Below are 26,137 nucleotides of genomic sequence, written 5' to 3' on the forward strand. Positions count from 1 at the left end.
GGTATTGATTGAGAAACCAATGATATAAACCTTTTTATTTTGGCCTTACTATTTAATATAATTGGTTAAAACAAAAATTAAGACTTTTTCTATATTGTGCTAATATTTAAAATGTCACATATGCAAAATGTTTTATAGTCCTTGGAGCATAAGCATGCTTTAATAACTAGAAAAAATTTAGGAGACAATAACAAGGATCCTAATAACCTCAAAAGCAGTATCTCCAAATAAACCTTTTTTTAAGAGCTTGAGAATAGCGAGTTCTTAATTACAGGACACTGATAAACTAACTAGTCTTCACTCAGTTCAGCAGTCCACAGTTTATTCAGTAATATAACAGGAGAGAACTGCCATCATGACAGATATAAGGCAGATACAGGGCTAAATTTGTGGGGTACATTCTTTATACAGGATAACAAATTTAGGTTTTACAACATGTGGCAAGTATGATTTACTGCATTTTCCATAGCCATTCATTCCCCACTGCTTCCTTCCTGAAAGAATTCTGATTTTACCAGTGAAGGTAACGTGGCCTACCTGGGGAATGCCAATTCCATTCCCCTTTGCCAGGCTTTCCCATTCTCATGCACCAGTACCTTCTAATGAGATGTGAAAAGAAATATTCTAGGGACTTTTGCGAAAATTTTTATTCCCAAATGAAAGTCAGAATTGAAAGGAGAAAGCCCTCTGTTCCCTACTTTCAGCTTTTGGTTGGTGCTAAAACGTCTGGTGCAACAAACTATATATCACTCACTGAGGAAACAGCCATGAGGACAAAAAGCAAACACAAGGATTCCAAGAGGGGAGGACAGAAAGAACATGGGTCTTTGATAACATCTTTGAGCTGCTACCTAAGCACTAATTACCTAGCATGTTAAGTTGAATTTAAAAATTGTTCAATGGCTTCTGAAAGATTTTAAACAGCTTTGTCAAAGTTGCCTGTCACACTGGTTTCAGGAGTTTCATGAGTAACAAAAGGCTAAAATGCAGCCACTGTCTAGCAAGACTTTGTTAGTTTTACAAAAGACATTTCCCATAAGACCGTTCAGAATATATACGGAATCTTGATAATTCTTTTTTTCATAAATGTCTATACAAGTACTTTCCCACTTCCAGGACAGGACATTTTAAGTTCAGTCACCACAAAGACAGGACAGTCTTTAGTTATGTAGAACCAAGTAAGTGTAAACAGGCCGTACTTTTACATCTTTTTGTGTAACCTATGTTAAGTGTTGCCTTACAGAATGTGACTTCTCTGACAGTGACCAGTTTTTAATATTCTGACAACCACTTTAAGGATGGGCCAAACAAAACCAATGAGGTGCAAACAGTTATATATGAATAAATTTTAGATATGTACACATATAGACATCTTTACCATTAATAACGGGGGTATTTAAAACAACAGTTTATTAAAATTTATTGGAATAATCTAGAAACCAGCAACAATGAGTATGCTTTCCCACATTAGTTATTGTTAGAAATACAGTTATGGAGCACACAATAGAAGGCCCACCCTTCAGGACTACCTTGTCATATGTCAATAATTAAACTCCAGAACTTCTTAGGAGAGACAAGCTCGTTCCAAAACATCGCTTATAGGGATTATGGATTAGTCTGATTCTAGATAAGCAGTCTGTCTAGAATACTGATTAAATTCATGCTGAACACAGTAAGTGTAGGCCACAGAAGCAGACTAAACAATTTAAGGAGTTCCCTAACACAGTGACAATCTGAATCAAATTTAGAAACAAAAAGCTGGGGTACTAGCTCCGGTAGTGTGCTTGCCTACTTGCATGTGTGGGGCCCCAGTTTTGATCCCCAGCGCCACAAACAAAAAGGAAAAGAAAAAATAAAAAGGAGATATTAGTTATTTTTTCATTTTCCTTAAGCTACTAGAACAAACTCTCTAGTTTCTATGATTTTGACCACTACAAAAGTTACTTATTTTGGCCAAGTTTTTTGTTTAATGTTTTGTCTGTTCTGGTCAAGATTAACTGTAATGCAGGGTTAAAACCAGCTACTCTGGAATCATGTATCCTTTTTCTAACCAGTGGAGGACCCAGAAGAAAAGGATGGCAAGCTTTTTCAAAGGTCCATCTGGTGAGATTTTGGGGAGCCCACTCAAGTGGGAAAGACCAAGGAAGAACAAGGCTTCTATTAGCAGGATTATCAGGGTAACATTCAGGGCAATAATCAGCTCTATTAATACGGTCTAAAAAGACTTGGTAACATTCATTTTCAACAAGTTCAGTTTGGTACAACCAGTGGCCTAGTTCTAAACTAGGAAACCACTGTTGTCCACAATCAGGACAATGTGAGTTGTCTGAGAACATCTGGACTTAGAAAGACAATACAGAGAGCAATGTAAAACCAAGAGGCAAAACTGGTAAGAGGCAAAAACTCCCAGTCCTGTTACAGACTTGGTTTAGCAACTTAGTTCAACAAACATTATTTGAAGAGGGTTAACTTTGGCTTGCACCTCAGTGTAATTCTTCAAGATTTCGTTGTCTATCTTTCACTCAATCACAAGTCTCTGAACTCAGGGACCAATCCAGTCTATAATGTTATCAGTCACCTACTAGCAGCACAGATCTTATAATAGCTCCTCCAAATCTCAGCTTCTCAAGGAAAGACAGGACTCTAGTCTAAGTAAGTTATTTTTTCCTTGGGCTTTATCTGGTGGTTGTGGTGTCACACAGAGGAACTTGGCTTACTTTACTTTGTAGATAAGGTTATTACATTTGGTGATATAAAGAAGCTGACAGGTCCAATGAGTCTTTTTTCCTGGTGCTGGCACTCTTGCCGTTGTAATACACGTAACCAAGTCTTAATGCCTTGGCACTTTACAGCGATGTAGAGGGCTCAGGAAACCCTGGCAGTCCTCTTGAACGTGGATCCAATGAAGTCTGTCTTGGGAGAACCTTAATCTGGACCCAGTCACAGAGAAGTAGCTGGTGTTGAGTTGGCTGAAGGATCTGGGAATGCGTCACGTACCTGTAAATGATAAAACTTCAGACGACTCATATGGGCTTTGCAGTTGCTCACAATATTATTAGAAACATGCATTTAGAAATTATTTGGGTCAGTTAAGGTAGATGAGAATTGTGTGTTTTCCCATGACAATTTAGTATGAGTTCAAACTACTTTATCTTTTGGCAACTATTCTTATGCTTATATGGGCAGTAGAAAGGTATATGAATCATTTAGGATTTATGCTAGGACAGACTTAATTTTTTTAGGATCTTACTTTTTTATATCACTTTAGCATTTTGGGTATAATAAAGTTGGTATAACTATGCTTAATCTGGTAAACTTTGAGATCACTAGTATCTCTCTTCTGTAAAATGGGTGCCATATATGATACTCCCATAATGTATGTGATAACATTAACAAAGGATAACTTGTCCATGACAGACTTCAGCCCAGCCAGGAAAAAGTTTACAAAATTACAGTGGTACCTCAGTTCACAAACTTGATTCTTTCCACAAGTCTGGATGCAAACTGAGCTGGATGAAAACCAAATCAAATTCAATGGTTAGAGTCAATGTTGACCTTACGGGTAAATTTGATTCGGTTCTCTCAGTTTTGTTTGTATCCAGATTTGTTGACAGAATTGAGTTCACCAACCCAAGGTTCCACTGTATTATGTAATACTCTTAGTAGGAAATTGTATAAAACACTTGAAAGCTGAAAAAAAGAAACCAACAGTGCAGATCTCTTTGCCTACATGTATCTTGTAGGTTGACCCACACGGTCATATGAGAAGGCAAGTAAGGCATTGCCCTGAACAACAGACCTGAGTTATCTTGGAAAATGCAGTCAACCAGCTAGAATTTGCAGATGCTATCATTATCTTCGCACTTCCTCACAACACTGGATGTGACATGTAAACAAGTGGCAAAACAGGACACAGGGAACAACTAAACGGCTACCTAAGATCTATTACAGAAGATCCAATCAAAATATATACTCTGGCTTTCTCCAGTATTCTTTCTGTAAATTGAGGCTCAATCGTGAGAATAAAGGTCACGAGAGAGAGCAAACAGGTGGTTGCACTGTATGAAGAACTGGTCTGAAAAGTAGGAATTACAGCGTTACTGTAGCCAGGCAAAGCATTTTCCTTACAGACTCTCAAGAATAGTTTGATGCTTGATTTTCAAATGGCAAGTTGCAAATACAACTGAAGAAACTGACAATGCTACGAAATGGGGCCCATATTTTGATGGAAGCCACAAAGCAGGTCAAAGACAATCAGGTAGGTATGCAGATATGTTTTGTGAGGTTAGGTAACAATGTATGGGTGAGGACTACCAATTCAGCTCCTCAGGGTGAACAAAAGGTATGGCTGTTAACTCAAGGGCTTACTTGGTGACAAGATAGGGAATAAATTTCCCTGCATTTCTGTTGAAAACAGTTTTAACAGCATAAAATTTCAGTTGCTGAACTAAATCTTAGATCTAGTTATAGCATATATGGACAGTGAATTAAATCCCCCCAGTTGTGGAGCTCATTAAACATAAATGATAGAAGTTACGTTACATGACTAAGCCTGACATTTAAAAGATAATTTTGGATTTTTAGAGTAAATCAAGTAAATGCAATTAAAACCATAGCAAGATATCATTTTCCCATCTACCAGGCTGGTGAAATTAACCACTTACCAATCCAATTATTTAAATACAGGACAACCAAAAATCGCATATTTTTCATTAACTTTTATAACATAACAGAAAATGTAAAAATGACAACTTCATCAAATTTATTCAATTACAAGAATCAACTGGTTGAAATGACACCAGCCAAGCAATGCTCAGGATAGTCAGTAGGTAAACAAACACACTGCCCACGTGACACTGCACAGGGACACTAGGGGTAAACTGTTAACTGGTTAACAAAACTGATACTCTAGGCAAAACCACCAGTTCTCATCTCCCACTTTCAAGAGTCAAAAGAGAGCTCTAAAAGCTTGAGGGCTCGATTCAACCTTTATTCTCAAACCTTATGAGGCAAGCAAGTACCATAGCTCCAAGTATTCCTGAAATAAAGAGAACTCCACTGTTTCATGTTTCAGACAAGCCACCTCTTCCCTGCACCTTCAAACCAATATAGGCAAGAATCAAAAGGGGTCTCTAGATCTCCAAGTGTACTCATTACCAGCCTCAACCCATTCTTCAGCTTTAACACTACTGGATTAAATAGAAGTAAAGTGAAGGGAAATGCTCCTGGAAAGATTCCCAATCTAGCAACCTCCACCAACATTCACAGTTTCACTACCACTTTTTGCTTGAAAGTACCAGAACCAATCTTATACTTGTATCTCTGTCAATAACCAAAGGAAGCCCAGGCCTAAACTATCACACAGCTCTAAGAGTAGAGAAGCAACATTCCTTGCTTTATTTGTTACTCCCACAAAACTTGTAACATTTTGCTATAGTATGTATTTAAGCTATTTTCTATCATTAAAATATAAACTAACAACAGGGCTTTTTGCCCTAAGTACACAGTAAATATTTTATTAGTAGTACAGTACATGTTTGTAATACACAATCATTACATTCATCTTGATGACTTGGTACATATGTATCATATCCTGATAACTTTTAATAATCACCCCCCTCATTTCCCCTGATCTACTTTCTCATCTCCAAAAAGTCTGCTTCCTACCATTCTCATTTTTACCCTTTATTTATAGTTTAGCTTTCTCTTATAAGAGAAATCACATAGTATTTAACCATCTGGGTCTGACTTCACTTAACATTATGGTCTCAGGATCCATCCACTTTCCTATAAATGACTTGCAGTCATCCTTTTTAATGGAAATATCTCAAATAAATGCAACAAAGAGTAACTTCAATCTGTATACTCTATAAAGATAGGAGTGCAAATAAGTAAAATCACTTTTAGAATTTGCCATTGTCCAGTAAAGCTAAAGATGTGTATTTCCTCTATCTTAGCAATTCCCCTTTTTGGCATATACCCTGAAGAAATTTGCACAAATGTATTGCTAAAAAATGAATAAAAATCTAACAGTAGTACTGTGTAATCACAAAACAGCCAAAATGCTCATGAATAATAAAATGGATAAATAAATAAAGTTACTGCCAAACAATGGAATATCATACACATACAGAAGAAACTCAAGAATGCTGAGCTTAAAAAAGTAGAAAAAAACCTACATTCTTAGGTAAACGTTCCATTTACATGTTTTAAAAGTAGGTAAAATTGGACAGGGGAGATAGCTAATCAGCATAGTGCCTGCCTGGCAAGTGCAAGGTCCTGAGTTAGATTCCCGGTACCAAAAAAAAAAAAGTATACAAAATTAATTATGTTTAATAATAAATATACAGTAAAGCTCGAAGATAAGCAACAACTCAGGATAATTATTACCTTTGACGGAAGAGGGAAGGGGACATAATCTGGGAAGGCATTCGAAGAATTTCAAAGATAAACATAAAATTTTTCTTTTAACTTGATGGAGAAATGTTCACTGTATTATAAACCATAATAGCCTGTACTACCTCTATTAAATATTTTATAATTTCAATAAAGAGTAAAGCAATAGAGAAAAATTATAAGCAAAACCAAATCAAATCACATCATGGAGAGGAGGCACCAAATACTCTGCTCAGAGGCAAAGTGGGTGTCTCATACTAGAAAAGAGGGATTCTAAAGAAGAATATAGAGCTTTGTTTCTCTCGTAAAACTGTAAGCTTTATTTCTTCATAGAAATAGGTAAAAGAGAGCTCTCTAATGCTGATTTGTATCTTGGCATACTCCATGAAGCAATGAATCTGGGTGAGGAACTTCTGCACAAACTAGAAAACATGCCCTTCCTCCAGGCAAAAGGCAGCCTGGAGAACCTCACTTGGCCAGGTATTCACTAGCAACAGATTGTACAACTTAATAACAATAGCTAAGCCACCAATACTTAAATAAATAACAATAGCTAACATTCAGGTAGTACTACTTTATGTTCTGAACACTTTACATGTATTAACAATTTTATTGCTGTAATAACCCACTGACAGATTATTATCCTTATGCTAGAAAAATAAAATTTAGGCAACTTTCCCAATGTCACACAAGTAACTGAGAAACAACTAGATTGAATCCAGACAGACTGGTTCTAGAACTTACACTCTCAACTACCATGAAATACTGCCCTTCATAAACAGAAAGCTAAACTTTTCTTTCTTTTCACAAATTGTTTACAAAATATACAATATGTTTAATTGTTGTATATAATGGAGTTGAGTGGGAAAAACTGTCCCTTATAATTTCCCAACCACACAAAAAGATACAGATTTCAAGGAGTCCTGAATTCTCTGAAATTACATATAAAAAAAAGTATATACATATGTAGTGTGTGTGTGGTACTAGAGGTCCAATCTCACACATGCTGACATAAGCACTTTACCACTAGGTTCCCCACTCCATTTCTAAAAATTTTATTTTGAGGTAGGATCTCCGTAAGCTGCCCAGGTTGGCCTCAAATTTACGATCCTCCTGTTCCAGCCTTTCAGGCAGCTGGAATTATAGGTTGGTACTACCATGTTTTTTCCAGGAAGATGATACATACTAACAAACTCCTGAAGCAGTCTAAAATGGTTCAGAACCATTAAGTATTTAATAGTTCCAGGTCATTTTACTACCAAGGTTAACTTTTATTTCTAGAATTACCACTCTTCAACCTCATTTTCCAAAGCTGTTCAAGCAATCTCCATTCTTGCAGTGATTTAATTTTATCATTTTTATTAATAAGACGTGTAGATCTGCCAATCAGAACTTCTAATAAAGCAAAAACTAATGTTACTAATCTTAGTTTTACAAACTTTCAAGCCCAGTGTAGTATCATATACTTAACCTGTAATACCAGCTACCTTATGAGGCTCAAGCAGAAGCAAGACGACGGCTAGTTGGAAGCCAGCCTCAACAACTTAATGAGACCCTGTCTCAAAAAATTACAAAAGGACTGAAGATGTAGCTCAGCAGTAAAGTGCTTGCTTAGCATGGGTGAAGCCCTAGGTGCAATGCCCAGTATCTTAAAAAAAAAAAAAAAAAAAAAAAAGGAAAAAGAAACTTTCAGTATTTTTTGAGGAAGGATCTCCCTGTATAGCTCAGGCTGGCCTCAAACTCTCACTCCTCTTGCCTTAGCCTCCCACGTGCTGAGATTACAGTATGATATGCTGCTAAACCCTGGTACAATATTTTAAACTAGAATATTTAAAATGCCTATAAATTGAAATTACAAAGATTCAGATATCCTGAATTTGCTTCCTTCCTTAACCCCTCAAAAGTAGTTAACCTAAGGTAAACAATTTAATATTTTAGAAATGCTGCCAATAAATTTAAAATTTCCTTACCCTAAAATAGTTTAAGGGGAAACCACCGCGTCCTAGGTACAATGCCAACTACTTTAGATACAAAAAGAAAAATCTTTTAAGACTTCTAGATGTCCAGAGTATACAGATTGGGACCAGTGCTGTAGGTGAAAGCTCAGAACTTTTAGATGACTATAAAAAAATCACCTGTAAAGATCATAAGACATTTAGGAAGGCCCACAGTATACTAGTATTTTCAACACTGTTCAAAAAAGACAATGCCTAAAAAACTTCTAGACAACACAAATGCCACACACAAGAAAATATAAATCATCTTTTTGGTGTGTAAGAACTAACGTAAACCAAAGTTTCTTCCTAAAACTTTATTAGGAGAAAATTTAGGGGGAAAAAAATAGTACTTTAACATCATCATAGAAAACGTAGTTCTTTTAATCCACTGAAGTTTATATCAACCCCAGAATCTTTACATATGTATTAAATATGTACCTTCTCTAAAATTCTACTGCAGTCATTGCTATTTCCTTAATAAATATGCTCAAATTCATAGGTTTTTTTTTTGTGTGTGGCTTTTTGAAACAGGGTCTCCCTATGTAGTACAAACTGGCCTTGAACTCACTATGTAGCACAGGGGAGCCTTCAACTTGCAGTGATTCTCCTGCCTCTGCCTCCTGAGTGCTGGGATTATAGGCATGAGCCACCACACCCAGCTCAAATTTGTCTTTGATCAAAATATTGTTCTTTTCAGTAGCAAGACAATAAGTTTCAAACTGAGTCAGGATCAGGGTAACTTTTACAGGCAACATATCCTTAAAACACCTTCAACCAAATTCTATATATGATATACAAAAGCAAAAGGTACCTACATGTAGCTGGACATGGTGGTGCTCACCTGTAATCTCAGAAGTCAGAAACCTGGACAGGAGGATCACCATAAATTCGATGTTGGCCTGGGCTACACAATGAGTTCAAAGCCAGCCTAAACTACATAGTAAGATCCTGTCTTAAAAAAAAAAAAGTGCACATTTTTAAAAAATGCTCTGATCTCTCTTGAATTCCTATTTTAAGTATTCTGATCAATGTAGTATTATAGTCTAAGGTCAATCAATAACCATTAATGTCTTTGCATGAAATAGTTTCTCTGATAAATGTTATATACAAAGTAAAATCTTTTTTTATTTTTTTTAATTTTAAGGCAAATAATAAAAAAAGAACAATAGCAAAATACCAACAACATAGACAAAAACAAAGCAAAGCAGAAACAATAAAAATGATACAGGGTTTCAGAACAAAATGATAGGAAATAACAGTGGTTGTTATATTACATATTGTTATCCTCAAGGAAGTTGCTCAGATTTGTTTTTATTTTAAAGAAAAAAGAAAATAACAAAACAACATGAAAACTATAAAAATGATACAGAATTTCAAAACATGATGATAGGAAATCAACAATGATTAATGTATTACTTATTATTGTCTTCAAAGTAATTGCTTAGATTACCAGATACAGGTACGCAAAATTGATCAAACAATTAAATATTAGCTGTTCCACAAAGTAAAATCTTAAGAGCTTCCTTCATATGTCATAGCTGGTTATGAATTTAGTGATGCTAAATTAGGGAGTATGAAAAAAGGAATAACACTTTTTAAAATGTGCGTAATTTAAAACAACTCTTTGTTGAAAACAAAAACGAAGGCTCCTGAAAAGTGTCTTCAATTTATTTTGTGAGGAACTATTTTCAATTCTGAAAATTCTTAACTTCACTGAAAGAAGGAATATACATGACAATATTCAGTATTATTTAGCACACACTGTCCTATAGGGTAAATAAGCCAATCAAAAAATACAATCCTAAATTAGAAAACAGCTGCAGAGTGCTTGTCAAGAACTGACAAAACAGGTGTGCGCATGCATGTGCACATTGCTAGCATACTTATGGATAGGTGAAGGGACTATAAAGGAAAACAACTATTTAGAAATTCAATAGTACATTTTATCTACTTTGCCCTACCAGATCAAAAGTCCATGGTTCAAATTCTGTCTAGAGTTTCAATTTAACCTCAATGCTTCAAGTTTGCTCTCATTCCTTCAACAAGCCCCAAAATTTTCTGAGCTCTTCCTTAATTTCAAGACCCATGTTCCACAAACATCTTGTATTTTCTCTGCCCTAGCTCTGGAATCAACCACTTCTCCAAAGAAGTACTGCTCCCTTAAAAAACCCAAGACTTGGGTGCTCACTGCATTTGAGTGTCCTTGTCAGCCAACTGGTTTAATAACCACTAGTCTGTTGTGGGTTTGTTTGTTTTTTGAGATGGGGTCTCACTGTATTGTCCAGGCTGGCTTCCTGCCTCAATCTTTCATATGGCTGGAATCACAGGAAAGTACCACTATACCCAGTTTACCACTAATATCAATTAACTGTTTCTTACTTTACCAAACTCTTTAGCTGGGATTCTTCAGCATTTCCTGTAACTACAAATTCTTGAGCCCCATCCTAGAACCTACTAGACCAGAATTTCTGAGGGTCTCCTGCAAGAATTTGTATTTTAACAGGTTTACTAGATTCTGGTGCTCACTATACAGTATAAGGTTTTAAGGAATACCTCTTGGAAAGAAAAATTAGCTTTCCTTTATTATGAACTTTATGTTCATTTTATCTCTAATATTTTTTTAAAAAGAAACATTTAATCTTAAGAACTTGCCTGTGCAGAAATATTTTTAATGCTACAACTAATACAAACATGGGTGGATGTCATTATCTGTTAAGGCACTAAAATGTACTAATGTGGTGATTCAAGTAATTATGAAGTACAAATACTACTCCTTTTAGTAAAAGAAGTTGAAAGTCATTCTTCCAGGATCAGTTCCCTCCTACAGATGTGATCTAGTGTCACACAGTCAGTCTATACATACCTACAGAATCTAGCATAGCTCTCTGCTAAAGTCAGACTCCTAGGCCTGAGTAACTTTCGACTTAAATTCTCTCTCTCTGCCTTTGGTTTTCCTAACCACAAAATGTAGTAATACTACCTAGATGATAGATGCAATTTGAGGGTTAAATGAGATATGGGCAACATCACTGTGAGGGCACCAAAAAAAGTCCTCAAAAATTGATAATCATTATTACTTGAGCTATAAAACAAAAACCAGAGGTTTTACTTGGGGGGATGAGAAAAGCCAAGTGGAAACTGTACTAAAGCAAAATTCTGCTGCTTTTTCACCAACAGATCAGAAAAAAGGCAAAATCAAACAGTTCTATTTATATACAGTAGTTAAAATATTCAGAATTTAACAACCAATGTGTTAAATTTGATTTCTTGTACACTTATAGGCAAAAGCTAGAGAGATATATGCAAAAAGTAAAAAACAATTTAAAAAAAATCTAAGGAGGTAGTGAAATTACAGGTAAATTTTCTTCCTATTTTGATTACCAAAATCATGTTACGTACCTCCTTTAATATTAGTAAAAAGCAGAGTATTCCAATTAGTAATTGCAATTTCCATTTATTCTGAGTCCTTAAACTACCTCATTTAATACTCCAAATGACCCTATCAATCTCCACTTTACTAATATGGAAATGGGCTCAGAGCTAGCAAGTTTTCTGCCAACACAGTGACACCAGGAATTCAGACCAGACTTAAAATTCTATACTCACTGGGGCCGGGGATATAGCTCAGTGGCACAAGTGCCTGCCTGGCAAGTGCAAGATACTGAGTTTGCTTCCCAGTACACACACAAAAAAAAAACCAAAACTATATGCATAACCAATGTTGAAGATACCCACCCTTATTTCCAAACGCTTATATTCTGTACAAAACTTATGATAAATTATCACTATATCATCTCATGGGATACAGTTTAATAAGGGACTCAAAAGATACAAAATATTCAGATGCAAAACAAAAACTGCCAATTCTTTATTCTATACCATTTTTGGAGGTTGTAGCACTTCCAAGATTTCACGCTCTCACAGCTGGCTTAGTGTATAATCTCAAATTGATATAACAGCCTAAGCTTCTCTGAGCAAATTTCATTTAGGAAATTCAAGTAGCACTGAAACTAAAAGTGGATTCCTATGCAGTGTAGTTTAAAATGACTCCTTCGTCAAAAATAAACTATATAGGGCCAGGGATATAGCTCAGCCACGTAAGTGCTTGCCTGGTAAGCCTGAGGTCAGGAGTTCAACTCCCGGTACCAACAAAAATGAAATAAAATAAAAATAAAAAAATAAACTATATACAGTACAAAATCCAATGTATTAATAAAATACTCGAGAATTCTTAAATTAGGTAAATTTCAGTTACTTTATTTGTTCATTATAGAAGAACTCAAGCTAGTATTATCTCTACATTAGGAAGAACACTAGATAAAATAGTGCTTAAATGAGTCATTCAAGGTAATATGATAACCCTGCAGCAAAAATGGTCTTCAATCTTTGAACTCTGCATTCAATGCAATAAACATTACTTAAGAGAGGCTCTCACTTTAAACTTTAGAACTTCAGAAAAATTTCACAGCAACTGTTAATTTTTCAAACTGTTCTAATCCAAAGAATTCCAAAAATATTTTTAGTTCCTCCACCATGAAGTTCCCTTTTTTCATTAAAGGTGCTGCGGTTGGTCAATATGTTCAAAAAATAAAACTAACAAAATGGATAGCGGCCACAGTCTCAATTTTTAGAAAATAAAAACAAGGAAAAGATCTTGCCTACAAATCTAAACCAAAGTTTTAAAACCTAAGGAGAATAAAACAAACAAAAGGTCTACGTTTAATGAGAGTACTGTACCTCCTCTCCAGACCTTTTTAACAGTATGAAGTCTAATAAGCACTACTGATAAACTAGAGTTCATATAACTACTTGACTTTTTTGAAATGAAACGAGTCAATTTTTTAATCAGGTATGAAATATAATTCAGAACACATGTAAGCAACATAACTATGGGTCTAAAACTTCAAACTGTCCGTTTTTACCACCAAGACTAAAAAAAGTACTCTCTCTTAACGATTAATAGGACGAATAGTGGGATCCTGTCAGATACGGACCCACCTACACTAGTCGTCAAATTTCCCATTTAGAAACTTACAGGAATTCTGCTTCTCATCTTAAGGTCGGAACCAAAGATTTACTCCTACCTTACCCTGTTTAACGTTCACTCCCAGACAAAAATAAACCTTCAACTTACCTTGTTTTCCCTTTGTGCCGTAGGGAGGTGGGGGTGGGGAGGGATCGGTTGTGAAAGACCTTTTGAAAGGAAAAAACACCAGTTCAGATACTACAACATGGGAAAGTTGCACATCTGTTTTCTTTTTACTTACAAATTCTAGTGGGGTTTTGTCTTGGAACTGTCAGTATCAGGGGAGCCCTTCGGTCTCCAGTGTTCCCTCTGCTCCACGATACCAGGACCCACTCTTACACTGCAGCGGTGGAATGTCGTCTGGTCCCGCCCACGTGACAGCCACCTCCGCAGGGAGAGGAGGCGCCGGCCCGCGGAATGCCGGGAGCAGTAGTCGCCCTTCCCCGCCCCTGGCCTTCTCCTCCCCCAACTCTACACTCTGACCAGCTAAAGCCAGGCCTCTTCCAGAGCTGCCTTAAGGTACTAACAACCAAATCACAGACAGCCCTGATTTTCTCACTGATCTAACAGGACTGCAGTCACCTGCGTAAGACGTCTGACCACTCTGACACTTAAAACCACCTGAAATTCAGATCAGAAAACCACTGAACCAACACAGTAAGAGGTAGTACCACATTAGGGAAGCACCAGTCAGACATGACTTGGAATCCAGACACTGTCATCACTAGGAGAACGTCCTCAAAATAGCTGTTTCATCAAATCTTAGTCAGCTCGTGTCAAATGGGGACAAAGCTACATAACCACATAAAGTTGTTGGAATCCTGCAAGTGATGTACCTGCTAAATGACAGTAAATGAGGAACCAAAAATAGCTATTTTGATCTACTCATTATAGTAATGGGGAAAATTAAGAGATGGTGAGCAACTTACCTAAAACATGTGCTTGGTTAGGAGCAAAGTCAATTAAGTCTAAAATTCTTGTTCTTATACTACTTCAAGGCAACACAAACAAAAATCTCCCTTCATTTTTTTTTCCCCATAACACTGCTAACCAACACTATTGATTTTGTCTTTTTTTTTTTGGTCTGATTCCACCACTGAAAATAAACTTCAAGAAGGTTGTTTTGTGATTTATTTTGATTTCTATATCCCCAGTTCCTAGAAGTGGAACTGCCGAGTACACAGAAGCTCTTACGTGCCACTGCCTGTCAATCGTCCTTATTTTGACATCCCATTGGATTTGGGAAGATTTTCAGCTGTTTGATAATTGACTGCAATTTCTAATTCAAAAGACAGTAGGTAGAATAATATACTCCATTTACTTTGTTTTAATTTCAATGTAACATCTCCAGATAAACATTCTCATTTGTATTATCTTCAAAATATTTTTTCTATCACTTGTGAGAACATGGAATGCAACCAGTTTGCCTTTACTTCCTCTTAAATTTTAAATCTTTTCCTTACTAAAATTAACAATTTTGCCCCTATTAAGCCACAACTCCATTTATTTTTCTATCCACTCAGGAATGTTGTTATATGCAATGCTTTCTCTTTAAATTGGATTTCTGCTTGCCTTAAGAGAAAAACTCCACCACAAAAATTACTTTTAAAGAAGTTTCATTTAAAATAGCTGCTTTAAAGTAGGTGTGGTGGTATATGCTGATAATTCCAGGATTCAGGAGGTTGAAGTTAGAGGATTAAATTTTAAAGCCAGCCTGAACTACGTATCAAGACCCTATCTCAGGAAAGTATATTTTTAAAAAAGCTGCTTTATTTTGAAACCCAACATGAAAAACACAGAATATCTGGAACTAGCCCTATTACTAACTGATTAATGCCACTTAGTAATCTAACTTATAAAACTTTTGTGTATCTGACTTCCCTAACACTGCAATATACAGCAAATTCCCTGCGTAAATTTATCTGTTAGCACAGTGTATTTAGTAAATACATGAATAAATTTATTCTTTGTTATAACCATTACTTTTTTACCTGTGCTTTGATTCACTGAATTATTCCACATTTCTCAGATTCATGAAGTAACAACTGTGGGTATTGGTGGCCTGGCAAGTATTTACAATACTGGCTATGAGTCTATATCTCTGTAATGTTACTTATGGGCCCTTGTGGTTTGGGAAACACCTACAGAAGAACATCTGGTTTGACAAGAATTTGGCTTTCACTCATTGTTAGTAATGAAAGTTTGGTACGGGTAAGATTGTTATGTGTGGGAGGCAGTTATGACAGAACTAAGATTATGTATTCTTATAACCTAGACAACAGGGAAAATCCTAAGCAAATGTATGTGCTAATGCTAAAGTGCTACAGTTACCTTGTTTCCTGCTTTTGAATCTACTTTAACATTCCCATTATTCACTTCTTTGAAGAGTCATTCCTATGCCTTTACAAGCAGTTTAGTTACAAAATAACATATGATTACTCAATAGTCTACAGAATCTCTCTCTTCTAATTGTTCCAGAATATGTACAGCCTCTTGTCTCCTTAAGTGTCCCAGAAACTGAAGCTTTACAAGCCAGTATCCAAGTTTCTGTATCTTGTCACCTGCTCTGATAAATGTTTTAAAGAGGCTCTTAGTATACCCATTAATTTTCATAATGAGCTTAGTAAGTTAACAGTATAAAATGTATATCCTTTAACAATTACTATGTCTATTAAAAAACTTTTACTAGCATGTGGTAATGAGAAATATAACAGCCACCTTACAGAGAAAGCATTAATTTAAAAAAAAACTAAAAGCCATGTATTAAGTATCAATACATCTCAACATATTGTCGAAAAGTCACAAATTTTCCAAATATACCAGCTTACCCCGGATGACAACAAAGAATATTTTTTTCACTTTTTCCTCTAAAGACTAAAAGAAACAAGTAGTAATCTCTCTCACTGGTTGTTCCTACAGTACCTTTGGCTATATTGTACACAGCAAATAAAGCTAAACTAAGCTCCAAACAGGTAAAAACCTACTTAATTCATGCAATTCCTTGTGTCAGTGGCCAAATTTATGTACTAGTGAAAATATAAAAATCTAAAATCTGTGCAAGTTTGAGTAACAAATAAATTGTTCAAAAACATTTTAAGGTGATTAATATACTTGAAAGAGCATTCCATTTTTCCAGAATCATTGTTAATTGGTATCCAAATTACGACTTTTAAACCTAAACGTCTTTAAATCTCAGAAAGTTCTCCAAGTTATGTAACTGAAGGAAATATTAAGCTATCTTTCAAATAACTCATACTTTATAGCAACTTAATCGATCTTCCCTATTTGTCTAAAGCTGGTAATTGCAGATTATCCACATCCATAAACGCTACATATACGAAGGCGAAACGGTTTTTATCATGCTTTCTTGTCCAGTAAACTCAACGCAGAACCCTAGGTCAAACGCAGTACTATCTATGTGCCCAGAATCAAAGTAAAAATAACGGATCTCAACTTACAGTTACAGTGCTACAAACTGTATGCTTAATTTCACTGTGCGTGACGCAGCACTAATATTGTCTTCCTAACAGCGCTGCTGGAATAGAACTTTTGAGCAAAAGACCGAAGATTGGGGTTTTTGCTCCGGGTACCTCTCGCAAATGGAAACGCTACCCAGTAAGTAGGACTATAGATGTTGAACAACCTCAACAGGTGATCTGCAACACGCAAAAATCTCTCTCGGATCTTGACTCCCGCTAGGGACACTTGGAGAGCACGGCCGAGGCTGCAGTCCTTAAGTTCCCAAAGAAACTGCGCCACAGCCGGGACGCGGAGGCTCCACGCGGTTTTCTCCGCCCCCTTCGCCCCCGTCCCCTCCCGGACACCCGCGCCCGCAGCCGTTGCCAAGGGCAACAGGACGTCGCACAAACACTGTCCCCGGCCACGGTCCCGCCGCCCCAGCCTTCCCTCCCTGAAAGCCGAGGCCAGGGCTGTCCTCCTCCCCCTTCTCCTCCTCTTTGGTGGCTCCAGCCAGGAGGCGGGAGTGACCCGGAGCAGCTGACCCAGCGCGGGCACTGCCTCTCCCACAGCCCTCGGACACACCATGGGCCCAGAGGCAGGTTTGCGGCACAGCAGCGACGACGCAGGTGGCGGCCCCGGCGACTCTCAACTGCCTCCCTGACATTGCGGACACCGCCCAACACCCCCGGGAAGACAGCAACACCTCCAGCAAGAAAACCTAGCGGTCGCAGAGCCCTGTCGGGACTCACACAGCTGCGTCAACAAGTATGGCGCGCGAGGAGCGGCGGGCGGAGCCGGCGGGCGCGCGGTGGGGGCTGTACGCCACGCCCCGGGCCCCCCTGCGCGAGGGCCGGCTCCGCGGGGCTCCGCAAGATGGCGGCGCCGATGACGCGCTCGCGTACGGAACTCCGCCGTCACGCCAGGGCCGGCGGGAAGTGAGGTTCTCGGAGGAACCGCCGGAGGTGTACGGCGACTTCGAGCCCCCGACAGCCAAAGAAAGGTCCCTGCTGGGAAGACGAACCCCGCCGGAGGAGTTTCGGCCGGAGTCTGCGAAGCAGGAAGCGCGAGAAAGCGCCTACTACCTTCGGTCTCGGCAGCGGAGGCGGCCCCGACCCGCAGAGGCCGAGGAGATGAAGACGCGAAGGGATGCCCGCCTCGAGCAGCAGCAGAACTCACAGGAGCGGCCGCTGCAGCCGTCGCCGGTGACGACCAGGAGAAGGCTCCGGGACTCTGTGTCCTCCGAAGGTGGGGACCGCGGAGGTGACAGTCTCGGCCGCCGGCCGGGGAGCGCGCTGCGGGCGGGAGGGCGGGTGCACGCGGCGGTCTGCGCGCGTCGGAGCGGCGGCCGGGGAGGCTCCTGGGACCCCGGCCGTGCGCCCCCGCGTGGGGTCCCCCGCCGCGCAGGCGGAAGGAGGCTCTGACCCGGGCCGGGATGAGGGTAGAGACGGTCTCCGGGAGCGACCCAGGCAGAGCCGGGAAAGGCCGCCCATTTGTGGCACGAATTTAGGGGAGTCTAGGTCGCCTCTTTCTGCAGCCGTTCACCAGGGGACGCCGAGTTAGGCGGTAGTAGAGACTAAAGATGACTGCAGCCTTGGTTTCATTTCCGTTCCCTCTGCAGATGTTTCTGTGTCGAAGCCACTTCCATTTCCCTCTTTCATTCTCGGGAGCCAGAAGCCCCCAGGGCTGAGGATCATGGTTCTGACCTTCCAGTTTTTTCCATCTCCACCACTTGGGAGAGGCGAGAAATTTTGTGAGCGGGAGTTTCAAAGGTTAGAGTAGCCTGGTTAGGGAATTGAATCTTTATTCCAAATTCTTACATCAAAGTGGGGGATCTCAGTTTTTTAAACTGAAGCTCCCCGGTGTCGACAGAGAGTCAGCTGATTCTTCTTGTCAAGTGTTGTGGTCAACCGGGTGTGGTGGCCCACTTCTGTAATTCTAGCACTCGGAAGGCTGAGGCAGGAGGATCGCTAAGAGTTCGAGGCTAGCCTGGACTACAAAGCAAGATGCTGTCTCAGAAAAACAAACAAAAAATCAAGTGTTGTGGTCTCTGCCAGAAGTTCTCCTGCTGGAGGCCCTTAGTGTAACCATGTCTACCCAAACAAGACTGTTGTAGGTGCGAAGTGGCCCCTGCCAGTAGTCCCAGCACTCGGTGGCCGAGGCAGGAGGACCGCAGTGAGTGTGGAGCCAGCCTGGAACACAAAGCAAGACCCTGTCTCAAAATCCAAAAAGAAAAAAAAAAGATTAATTAATTAATTAGCAAGTTTTCCTGTAAATGAACCAAAAGTCCGATAGTGTGAGTGGACTAATTTCATGTGAGTCTCAGGTGAGCCAGTTTTCCTTAATGCCATCCGCACATGTGCACCAGATCTAACAGTCACAGATGAAGCTTCATGTTAGCCTTATGTAAAGCACCTGCCTATGAGGGAAACATCAGAGCGTTTGAGTCACAATGGGATACATAGTTAATTGTAGACCGTGTACCTGTGTATGGATTTTCAACTTCCAGTGCAGTAGTAGGCTGCAAGTTTACCTGCTCACACTTAAAAGTGCTGATACATTTGAAGACTGGATTTTACAATCTTTTTATTAAAGGTGTGCAAGTTACTTTTGGGTATAACGACTCAAGACAGTTTAACCCATATAAGTTAGTTTTGTCTCTAAATTGACAAACCTTGAAGGATCCTGTGACATACCATATACTTCCTGCTAACTTAGGTGCTTGTATTAATTCTGTATTTGTTTCAGTCCCTGGGAGAATGCTTTGCATGTAGGAAACAGTGTAAATATGTTACTTTGTATTGAGTCTCCCACAGAGCCTAGTGCAGTCACATGAGCTTTTCTTTTTAAGTAAGAAATTTGTCACTATTTTGATGTCTAAAATCTTCTGTTTTCTTCCACATCATTTTTGATACTCAAGTCCATCTTTTAACTACATTTTTTTTTGTTGTAAAGCAGTAGTGGTGAATATTTTTATATGTGGTGAATTACTTACACTGTTTTAGGAGTAGTTTAATTTCAAAGCTTTGGTGAACATAATCACACATTTCTAAAGAAATGAATAGCCTGTGTTTTTGCTTATATTTTACTGCTAAGTATGCATCATCTGTGCTATGCTCTCCCAGGCCATATACTATATTCTGGATTTTAACTCTTATTATATCTTTTCTTTAGAAGATGAACCATCTTCTCATACTGTTACAAACCAAACAGTCTCAAAGAAAACTGACAGAACACAAGAAGCTCCAGGTAAGAATGCTTCAGTTTTTGTTATTCTTCTTACCTGCCATTCAGGATTGAAACCAAGGGCTTTTCAGTGAGCTACATCCCCAACCCTTTTTTAAATTTTAAGACAGGGTCTTCCAAGTTGCTAAATTACCCAGGCACATCTCAAACTTGGAGTCCTGTGGCCTCAGCTTCCCAGAGTGCTAAGATTATACCTGTGCACTACCACCCCTCATTTAACTGCCAACTTTTTAAAATATAAATTCATCAAAGATACATTAAGGATCCCAAGTCATACTTCATTTGGGTTTTTTTGTTATGCACTGAATTAAGCGATGTTGATATGTGTCAAAAAAAGACAAGGTTGAAGGGCTGGGAATATTATAGCTCAGTGGCACAGGTCCTGCCTGGCAGGCTCAAGGTCCTGAGTTCAATTCCTGGTACAAAAAAAGTCCATAAAAAGACAAGGTTAAACCCTTCAATATGCACTAAAAATATACCAGTTACTTTATGTTAATCCTTATAACCTTCCCTTAAATAGTATACCCATTTTATTGATGAGAAAAGTAGAGCTCAGAACATCTAAGATTCTCCAAGAACACATATCTGACTGAGCCAAAATTCAGTCTCAGGTTTGTCTTGTCCAGAACCCTTTCATTTTTTCCAACGAACTTGACTGTTACTGTCCCATGTAGTAATTAGCTACTGATAAAGTTAAGTATAAAATGATTATGTCACATTGCCCTCTATTTAAAAGTTTCTGTATAGTAAAATCTTCGCACAATGTTGTTATTTTAATATTGTTTGATCAAATCCGAGATGTCATCATTTGTAAGATACACCATCATTGTTCTATGTACCACCTAAAGGAAAAAAGTACTTCCTATTTTCTGGTAATTTATTGTAGTACGCTATAGGTTATCTGATGCATCCCAATTACAAAGATATTAAAGTGTTAAAAGTCTTAGAATAAATGTAATGTAGAAAGAGGGCACATTTAACAGTTCACTTAAGTTTTTAAAATTTAAAAATATTTTTTAAAGCTGGGAAAGGATTAAGTTCAATTTAGTTTTTAATGCTTTGGCTTTTCTAATTATTTGTCTTTCCTTGATATTAGGAAAGTCCCTCAATAATAAATGATTGGAACTATTGAAGCTCATTACCCCCAGAGGGACTTTTTTGTTCTGTTTTGTTTACATTTGGTTTGGTTTTTTATGTGAGACCACGTAGTGCTGCTATGTAGACCAGGCTGGCCTTGAACTCGTGCTCCTCCTACCTCAGCCTCCAAAGTGCTAGAATTACAGGTATATGTATGCCCAGCTATCCCTGGATTTTATTGCCCAGGACCTGATTTATCTGTTACTTGTAGTAAGATTATTATTTGAACTATTCTATTTTCAATTTAAACTATAGTATGTTTAGTTCTGGTTCACTTTCAAATAAACATACCTTTATCCCTTAATTCCTTGAGTAGCCCATGTTGTCTTAATATTTTTGTTTTTTCTGACAGGGTTTCACTGTATAGAGTAGGCTGGCCGTGAACTGAGTGTGTAGCCCAGGCTGTCCTTGAAGTCACAGCAATCCTCCTGCCTCAGCCTCCTGAGGGCTGGGATTACATGTATGCACCACCATACCCAGCTATTGTGTTAATATTATGAAATATTTTAGAAACATACTTTGAGTAATGAGTGCCATAATCAGATTTTCCAGTCTGTTTGGAAAGAAATCATAATCTTTGAGTTTATTTACAAATTTAGTTGTATCTCTAGAAAAACAGAAATACCAGTTTTTAAATCTAGACTAAGTTTATAAAAATATCTTTAATCACAGCACCCTAGGTGGTTGAAGCAGAAAGATCAAAAACTGTAAGCCTGGCCTTGGAAATTTAGTGATTTAACAAGACCCTGGCTCAAGATTTTTAAAAAAGGGGCTGAGGATGTAGCTCAATGCAAAAATCTTGGTTTCAATCCTTAATAGCGCAAAAAAAGAAAAGTTGAAATTAAGTAAATTGTTACCATGAAGACTTGGTTTTAACCCTGGACCATTCTAAAACTATTGTATATTAGAATATATTGAACAAGTTTTTTAAAAGTTTAAATTGGACCGTATTTAAGGACTACTAATAAAGGCATCGCTGCATAATGTGGAAATCACTATTCTTTGGTCACATTCCTACCCACCTTGAGCCTCAAGCTTGTACAGTACCACTGTGTTATTGGTCCTGTGTAACTTACAGAGCCCCTGGAGAAATGAGATACCACATGTGAAATTACGTTGTATACAGTAAGATATACAAATACATCCCACCCCACCCCCACTCTCATATCTTTGAAGAGATACAGAGGTCAGAAAAGATGTTTGTTGAACATCTTTTGTACCAGTTCTCAACTTGATGCTGGGTACAGTGGTGAGAAGTGAAGGGTGCTAGTGACTTTACTCTCCTGTATCTCTCTCTGGTACTCTGTCTCCTTGGAGTACCTTATCTAGGGTTTTATATGGTAGAACATATAGAAAATACTTCTTAAATCAAAAGTACTTGCTGAGATAGATAGGTAGATAGATATTTTGATTTTTTTTGACCTCATGCTTGCCAGGCAGGTGCTGTGCCACTGAGCTAAAACCCTGGTCCCATAGAGTTGGTTTTTTTTAACATAGCTTAGCAAAAAGTAAACAAAACCACCTTTTCAGTTTTAGGCTTTAATTAAACCTGAAAAGGTTGGGAATACAGAGAAAAAGAAGGTAGTTGTAATACTAGGACTAATGGTAAGTAAAATTTACCTTTATCAACACATGTACACGATTTATTTTTAAAGCTATTTATGTGAATTTCTAAATACTTGATGAGGAAAGTGCTAACAACTAAGATAGCTCTTTCTGTAGAGATGATTGAAACAAAATATAATAGAATCCAAATTTAGATATATATTGGGTTTTAAGTTACGTTGTATGAAACTCTTGTTTTTCTAGACCGAAACTAGCATATTATTTAATGAAATTGATTTCCCCGTAAGTCCTATGCCTATGGCTAACATTAACATTTTATTTAAAATTAGCATTTGCGTTTCCTAGAAAACACATAATAAATAGTTGGAGGAAGTATATTATCTCTTGAGAAGCTAACTCTAAAATTAAAATACAATACTAATAATCTATAATCGTAGATCACAAATGGAATAGATTGTTGAGTTGGTACTATAGTACAGATTTTGCTTGTTATTTGATCAATTTAGAATTTTATTTAGTAATCCTTTTCTTTTATACAATGTGGTCTACTGAAAACAATTGGAAATTTCTCCGAGACCTTGAATTTATATGGTAGGAAACTTCATGTGAACTTCATTATTGTCACTTACTTAGAGAAAACTTTGGTTCTGTAGCATAATGGAAAGTTCTATAAACCTTTGTTGATTAAGTAAAGAGATGATTTATAACACATCTGGGACTTAAATGTTTTCCTTAAGCAGTGACCAGTGAAGATCCTGTCATTAGCCTACGTAGACCCCCTCTAAGAAGCACAAGACGTGGTAAGAGATTACTTTGTCTGTTGGTTTAACTTTTCTTATAAATAAGATTTCATTTTTAAATATAGTAGTATATATACTCATATGGTTCAAAACTCAAACATTACTATAGGTGAACAGTGAAAAGTCTCCCTGTGTCCTTGTCCATTAGCCACTCCTCATCAGAAGCAGCCAGTGTTGGTTTCCTAAGTATCTTCCTGGAGATATTTTTGGAGAGTTAAGAAAATTCATGTAGAAATTACCTTTTTCTCTCTTTTTAAACAGAAATTTTGACCTGATAAATATCCTTTTCTGTATCTTCTTGTTTGTAGTTTTCATATATATTGAGAAATCTTCCCATATCACTTTATAAAGGGCTGCCGCATTCTCTTTAAAAGATTCTTTGTTACATATTGCTATGGTCCGTCTGTGCTCACATGATGCTTTTAAACTAAGGTCATGGACTTTTTTTCTTCATAGTATACTGCTGATAAAAAATTCCAGACTCGAGCTTTATAGCAAGACTGAAGTTGTAAAATTTCCCTGTTTCAGTTACATTTCCTTTTTACTAAAACCTTAAAAAGTATTGCCCTTACATTGATTCTGTGACTAAGAAAGAAAAGTACCGAGGTCACTCCACACAGCCTACTTGTACTTCATTTTCTGTGTTTATTGGTCCTTAAGGATGCTTTGTCTTGGAACTAATATGAGAACTTCTTTATCTTTTACATTAGGTTTCTATTACTTTTTAATCATTCCCTTTAAGAATTACCTTTTTTTTTTTGGTCTTTTTGAAACAGGGTCTCACTATGCAGTTCAGCCTGGTCTTGAACTCACTTTGTAGCCCAAGCTGACCTCAAACTCCCAACCATCCTCCTGTCTCAGCCTCCCAAGTGCTGGGATTATAGGCATGCACCACCATGACCAGCTTTTTTTTTTTTTTAAATAATAGTTGACTGTCCTTACATGTATTAGATGATAAAGGTCTGTTAAGGTTTTAAACGTGTGGTAAAGAATCATACGATACATTTCCTTTTTAGTTCTAATCATTTTCTTTTCATCTTTCTTGCAGATTCAGCACACAGAACAAATGAAAACACTGAAATGAATGAATTAGGTTTGTTTATCTCTAACTCTGTCCATTAGCTCAGCTTGTAGAACACTGACCTGATAACAGTGATCTACATTAAGAACCTTGGTTTTTATTCAGTCAGTAATCATCTTATACTGACATTTACATTCAAATAAGAGCATAAAGTAACAATAGTTTTTACTGGCCTTGGTTAAATTCCTACTGTTTAAAAAAGGTGATACCAGCTTATCAGTTGGGGTTTTTCCTTGATTTAGTAAATAAATTTGGAGGTTTTTTTAAAAATAAAAAGGTCAGTGTTCTTTGCTGTGTTTGTTAAACTAGTTTAAATTACTTTCAATATTTGCCTTGGAATAGGACATGCAATAACATGGACTGTTCATTTTAAGTGAACCTACATTAAATGTGGTTGGACTTAATTTTACATTTTAAGGCAAAAAGAGGAAAGCTTCATTTTTCTTTATGTTATATTCATTTTTTTAAGTACTGGCTAATTTTAAGACTTTAGAATTTCTAGTATTTGGGTACTGAAAGTGATTCTTGCATAATGGAGTTTATCCTGTGTACTGTACTTCTACTCACAGTTTCTGAAGCAGTCTGTTTACAGATTTGTAAAAACACTTTGTAAGCCATAGACTTAATTGGGAGAGAATTTGGAGCTGAAATTACCTAACACTCTTACTTTGTATGATAGACTTAGAAATTATTTTATAAGTATTTTATAATAAAAATTTAACTTAAAAAAGTGTTTTCCAATTTGAAGTAATTTTCTGTAGATTAATATAAAAAATGACACCCCTTGATTCCTTTTATAGTACTGTTAGTACATCTGGGATTGTAGGCCATGGCCATTTGTGGAGCTTGGATACTTGTGATATCTCCTTCCTTTTACCCCGTTCTTGTGTTCTCAAAAGCATCACTGGTATTGAACAGCCTTAGACGTATCTGTGGTAGGGATCACCAATTACAGCCTTCAGACGAAACCTGTCCCATAATCTGTTTTTGTATGACCCATAAACTAAGAAACAGTTTTTGCATTTTTGAAAGAAAAGCATATGTGACAGACATGTGTAAGTGACGTGTGTACATGTATAAATGACTCAAAAAGTGTGGACTCTTATGTGTCCTATGGAAAAAACAAGTTTACCTATTCATTATTTATATCCATGGCAAGAACACCCAAGTCACCAAAATTATCATTTGTTTGTTCTAAGAGTAAATTTAGGATTTGACTCTTGTGTTCTAATCTTCCTTTGAGAAAGCACTCAATGTCATTTGTGATATTTTTGGTTTTGTACCCAGATAAAACACAGAGTAAGCAAAGTTTATATCTTCTTGAGTACCCTATAGTCCTCACACCAAGTATATGTCATAGGTCTCTAGGAACAGTAAAGTGGATAGTGGAAATGTAGATACTTTGGTCGGCTTTCAAAACACCTAGGGATAC

General features: G+C 37.5%; 3 protein-coding genes across 15 annotated transcripts in view; 1 reads left to right on the forward strand and 2 right to left on the reverse strand.

The window, feature by feature from the left end:
• The window catches only part of LOC102007188 (torsin-1A-interacting protein 2), a 30,809-nt gene extending 13,275 nt beyond the window's left edge, over nucleotides 1-17,534 (reverse strand). For 2 of the 7 annotated variants that reach the window (XM_013521272.1, XM_005374979.2), the window contains exon 1: nucleotides 2,718-2,807. Coding sequence is in view for 1 of the 7 variants with exons in the window: in XM_013521267.1 (XP_013376721.1) it covers nucleotides 13,528-13,586; nucleotides 17,063-17,463 (460 nt within the window). In the remaining 6 variants the exon portion in view is untranslated. The other 5 variants (XM_013521287.1, XM_013521279.1, XM_013521267.1 and 2 more) reach the window with 5 other exon arrangements.
• Nucleotides 306-2,723, reverse strand: LOC102006871 (torsin-1A-interacting protein 2). The gene has a single exon (XM_005374968.2). The coding sequence runs from the start codon at nucleotides 2,334-2,336 to the stop codon at nucleotides 1,941-1,943; it is 396 nt and encodes a 131-aa protein (XP_005375025.1). The 5' UTR covers nucleotides 2,337-2,723; the 3' UTR covers nucleotides 306-1,940.
• A 91-nt stretch (nucleotides 17,535-17,625) lies between the features above and the next one.
• The window catches only part of Tor1aip1 (torsin A interacting protein 1), a 29,553-nt gene continuing 21,041 nt past the window's right edge, over nucleotides 17,626-26,137 (forward strand). For 2 of the 7 annotated variants that reach the window (XM_013521233.1, XM_013521247.1), the window contains exons 1-4: nucleotides 17,626-18,138; nucleotides 20,050-20,124; nucleotides 23,562-23,624; nucleotides 24,673-24,717. In XM_013521233.1, the coding sequence (XP_013376687.1) occupies nucleotides 17,646-18,138; nucleotides 20,050-20,124; nucleotides 23,562-23,624; nucleotides 24,673-24,717 (676 nt within the window). In that variant the 5' untranslated portion in view covers nucleotides 17,626-17,645. The remainder of the gene's footprint in view (nucleotides 18,139-20,049; nucleotides 20,125-23,561; nucleotides 23,625-24,672; nucleotides 24,718-26,137) is intronic. The other 5 variants (XM_005374964.2, XM_005374965.2, XM_013521241.1 and 2 more) reach the window with 3 other exon arrangements.

This window comes from Chinchilla lanigera, unplaced genomic scaffold, assembly GCF_000276665.1.
Source record: "Chinchilla lanigera isolate Chin_1 unplaced genomic scaffold, ChiLan1.0 scaffold00005, whole genome shotgun sequence".
Lineage (NCBI taxonomy): Eukaryota > Metazoa > Chordata > Mammalia > Rodentia > Chinchillidae > Chinchilla > Chinchilla lanigera.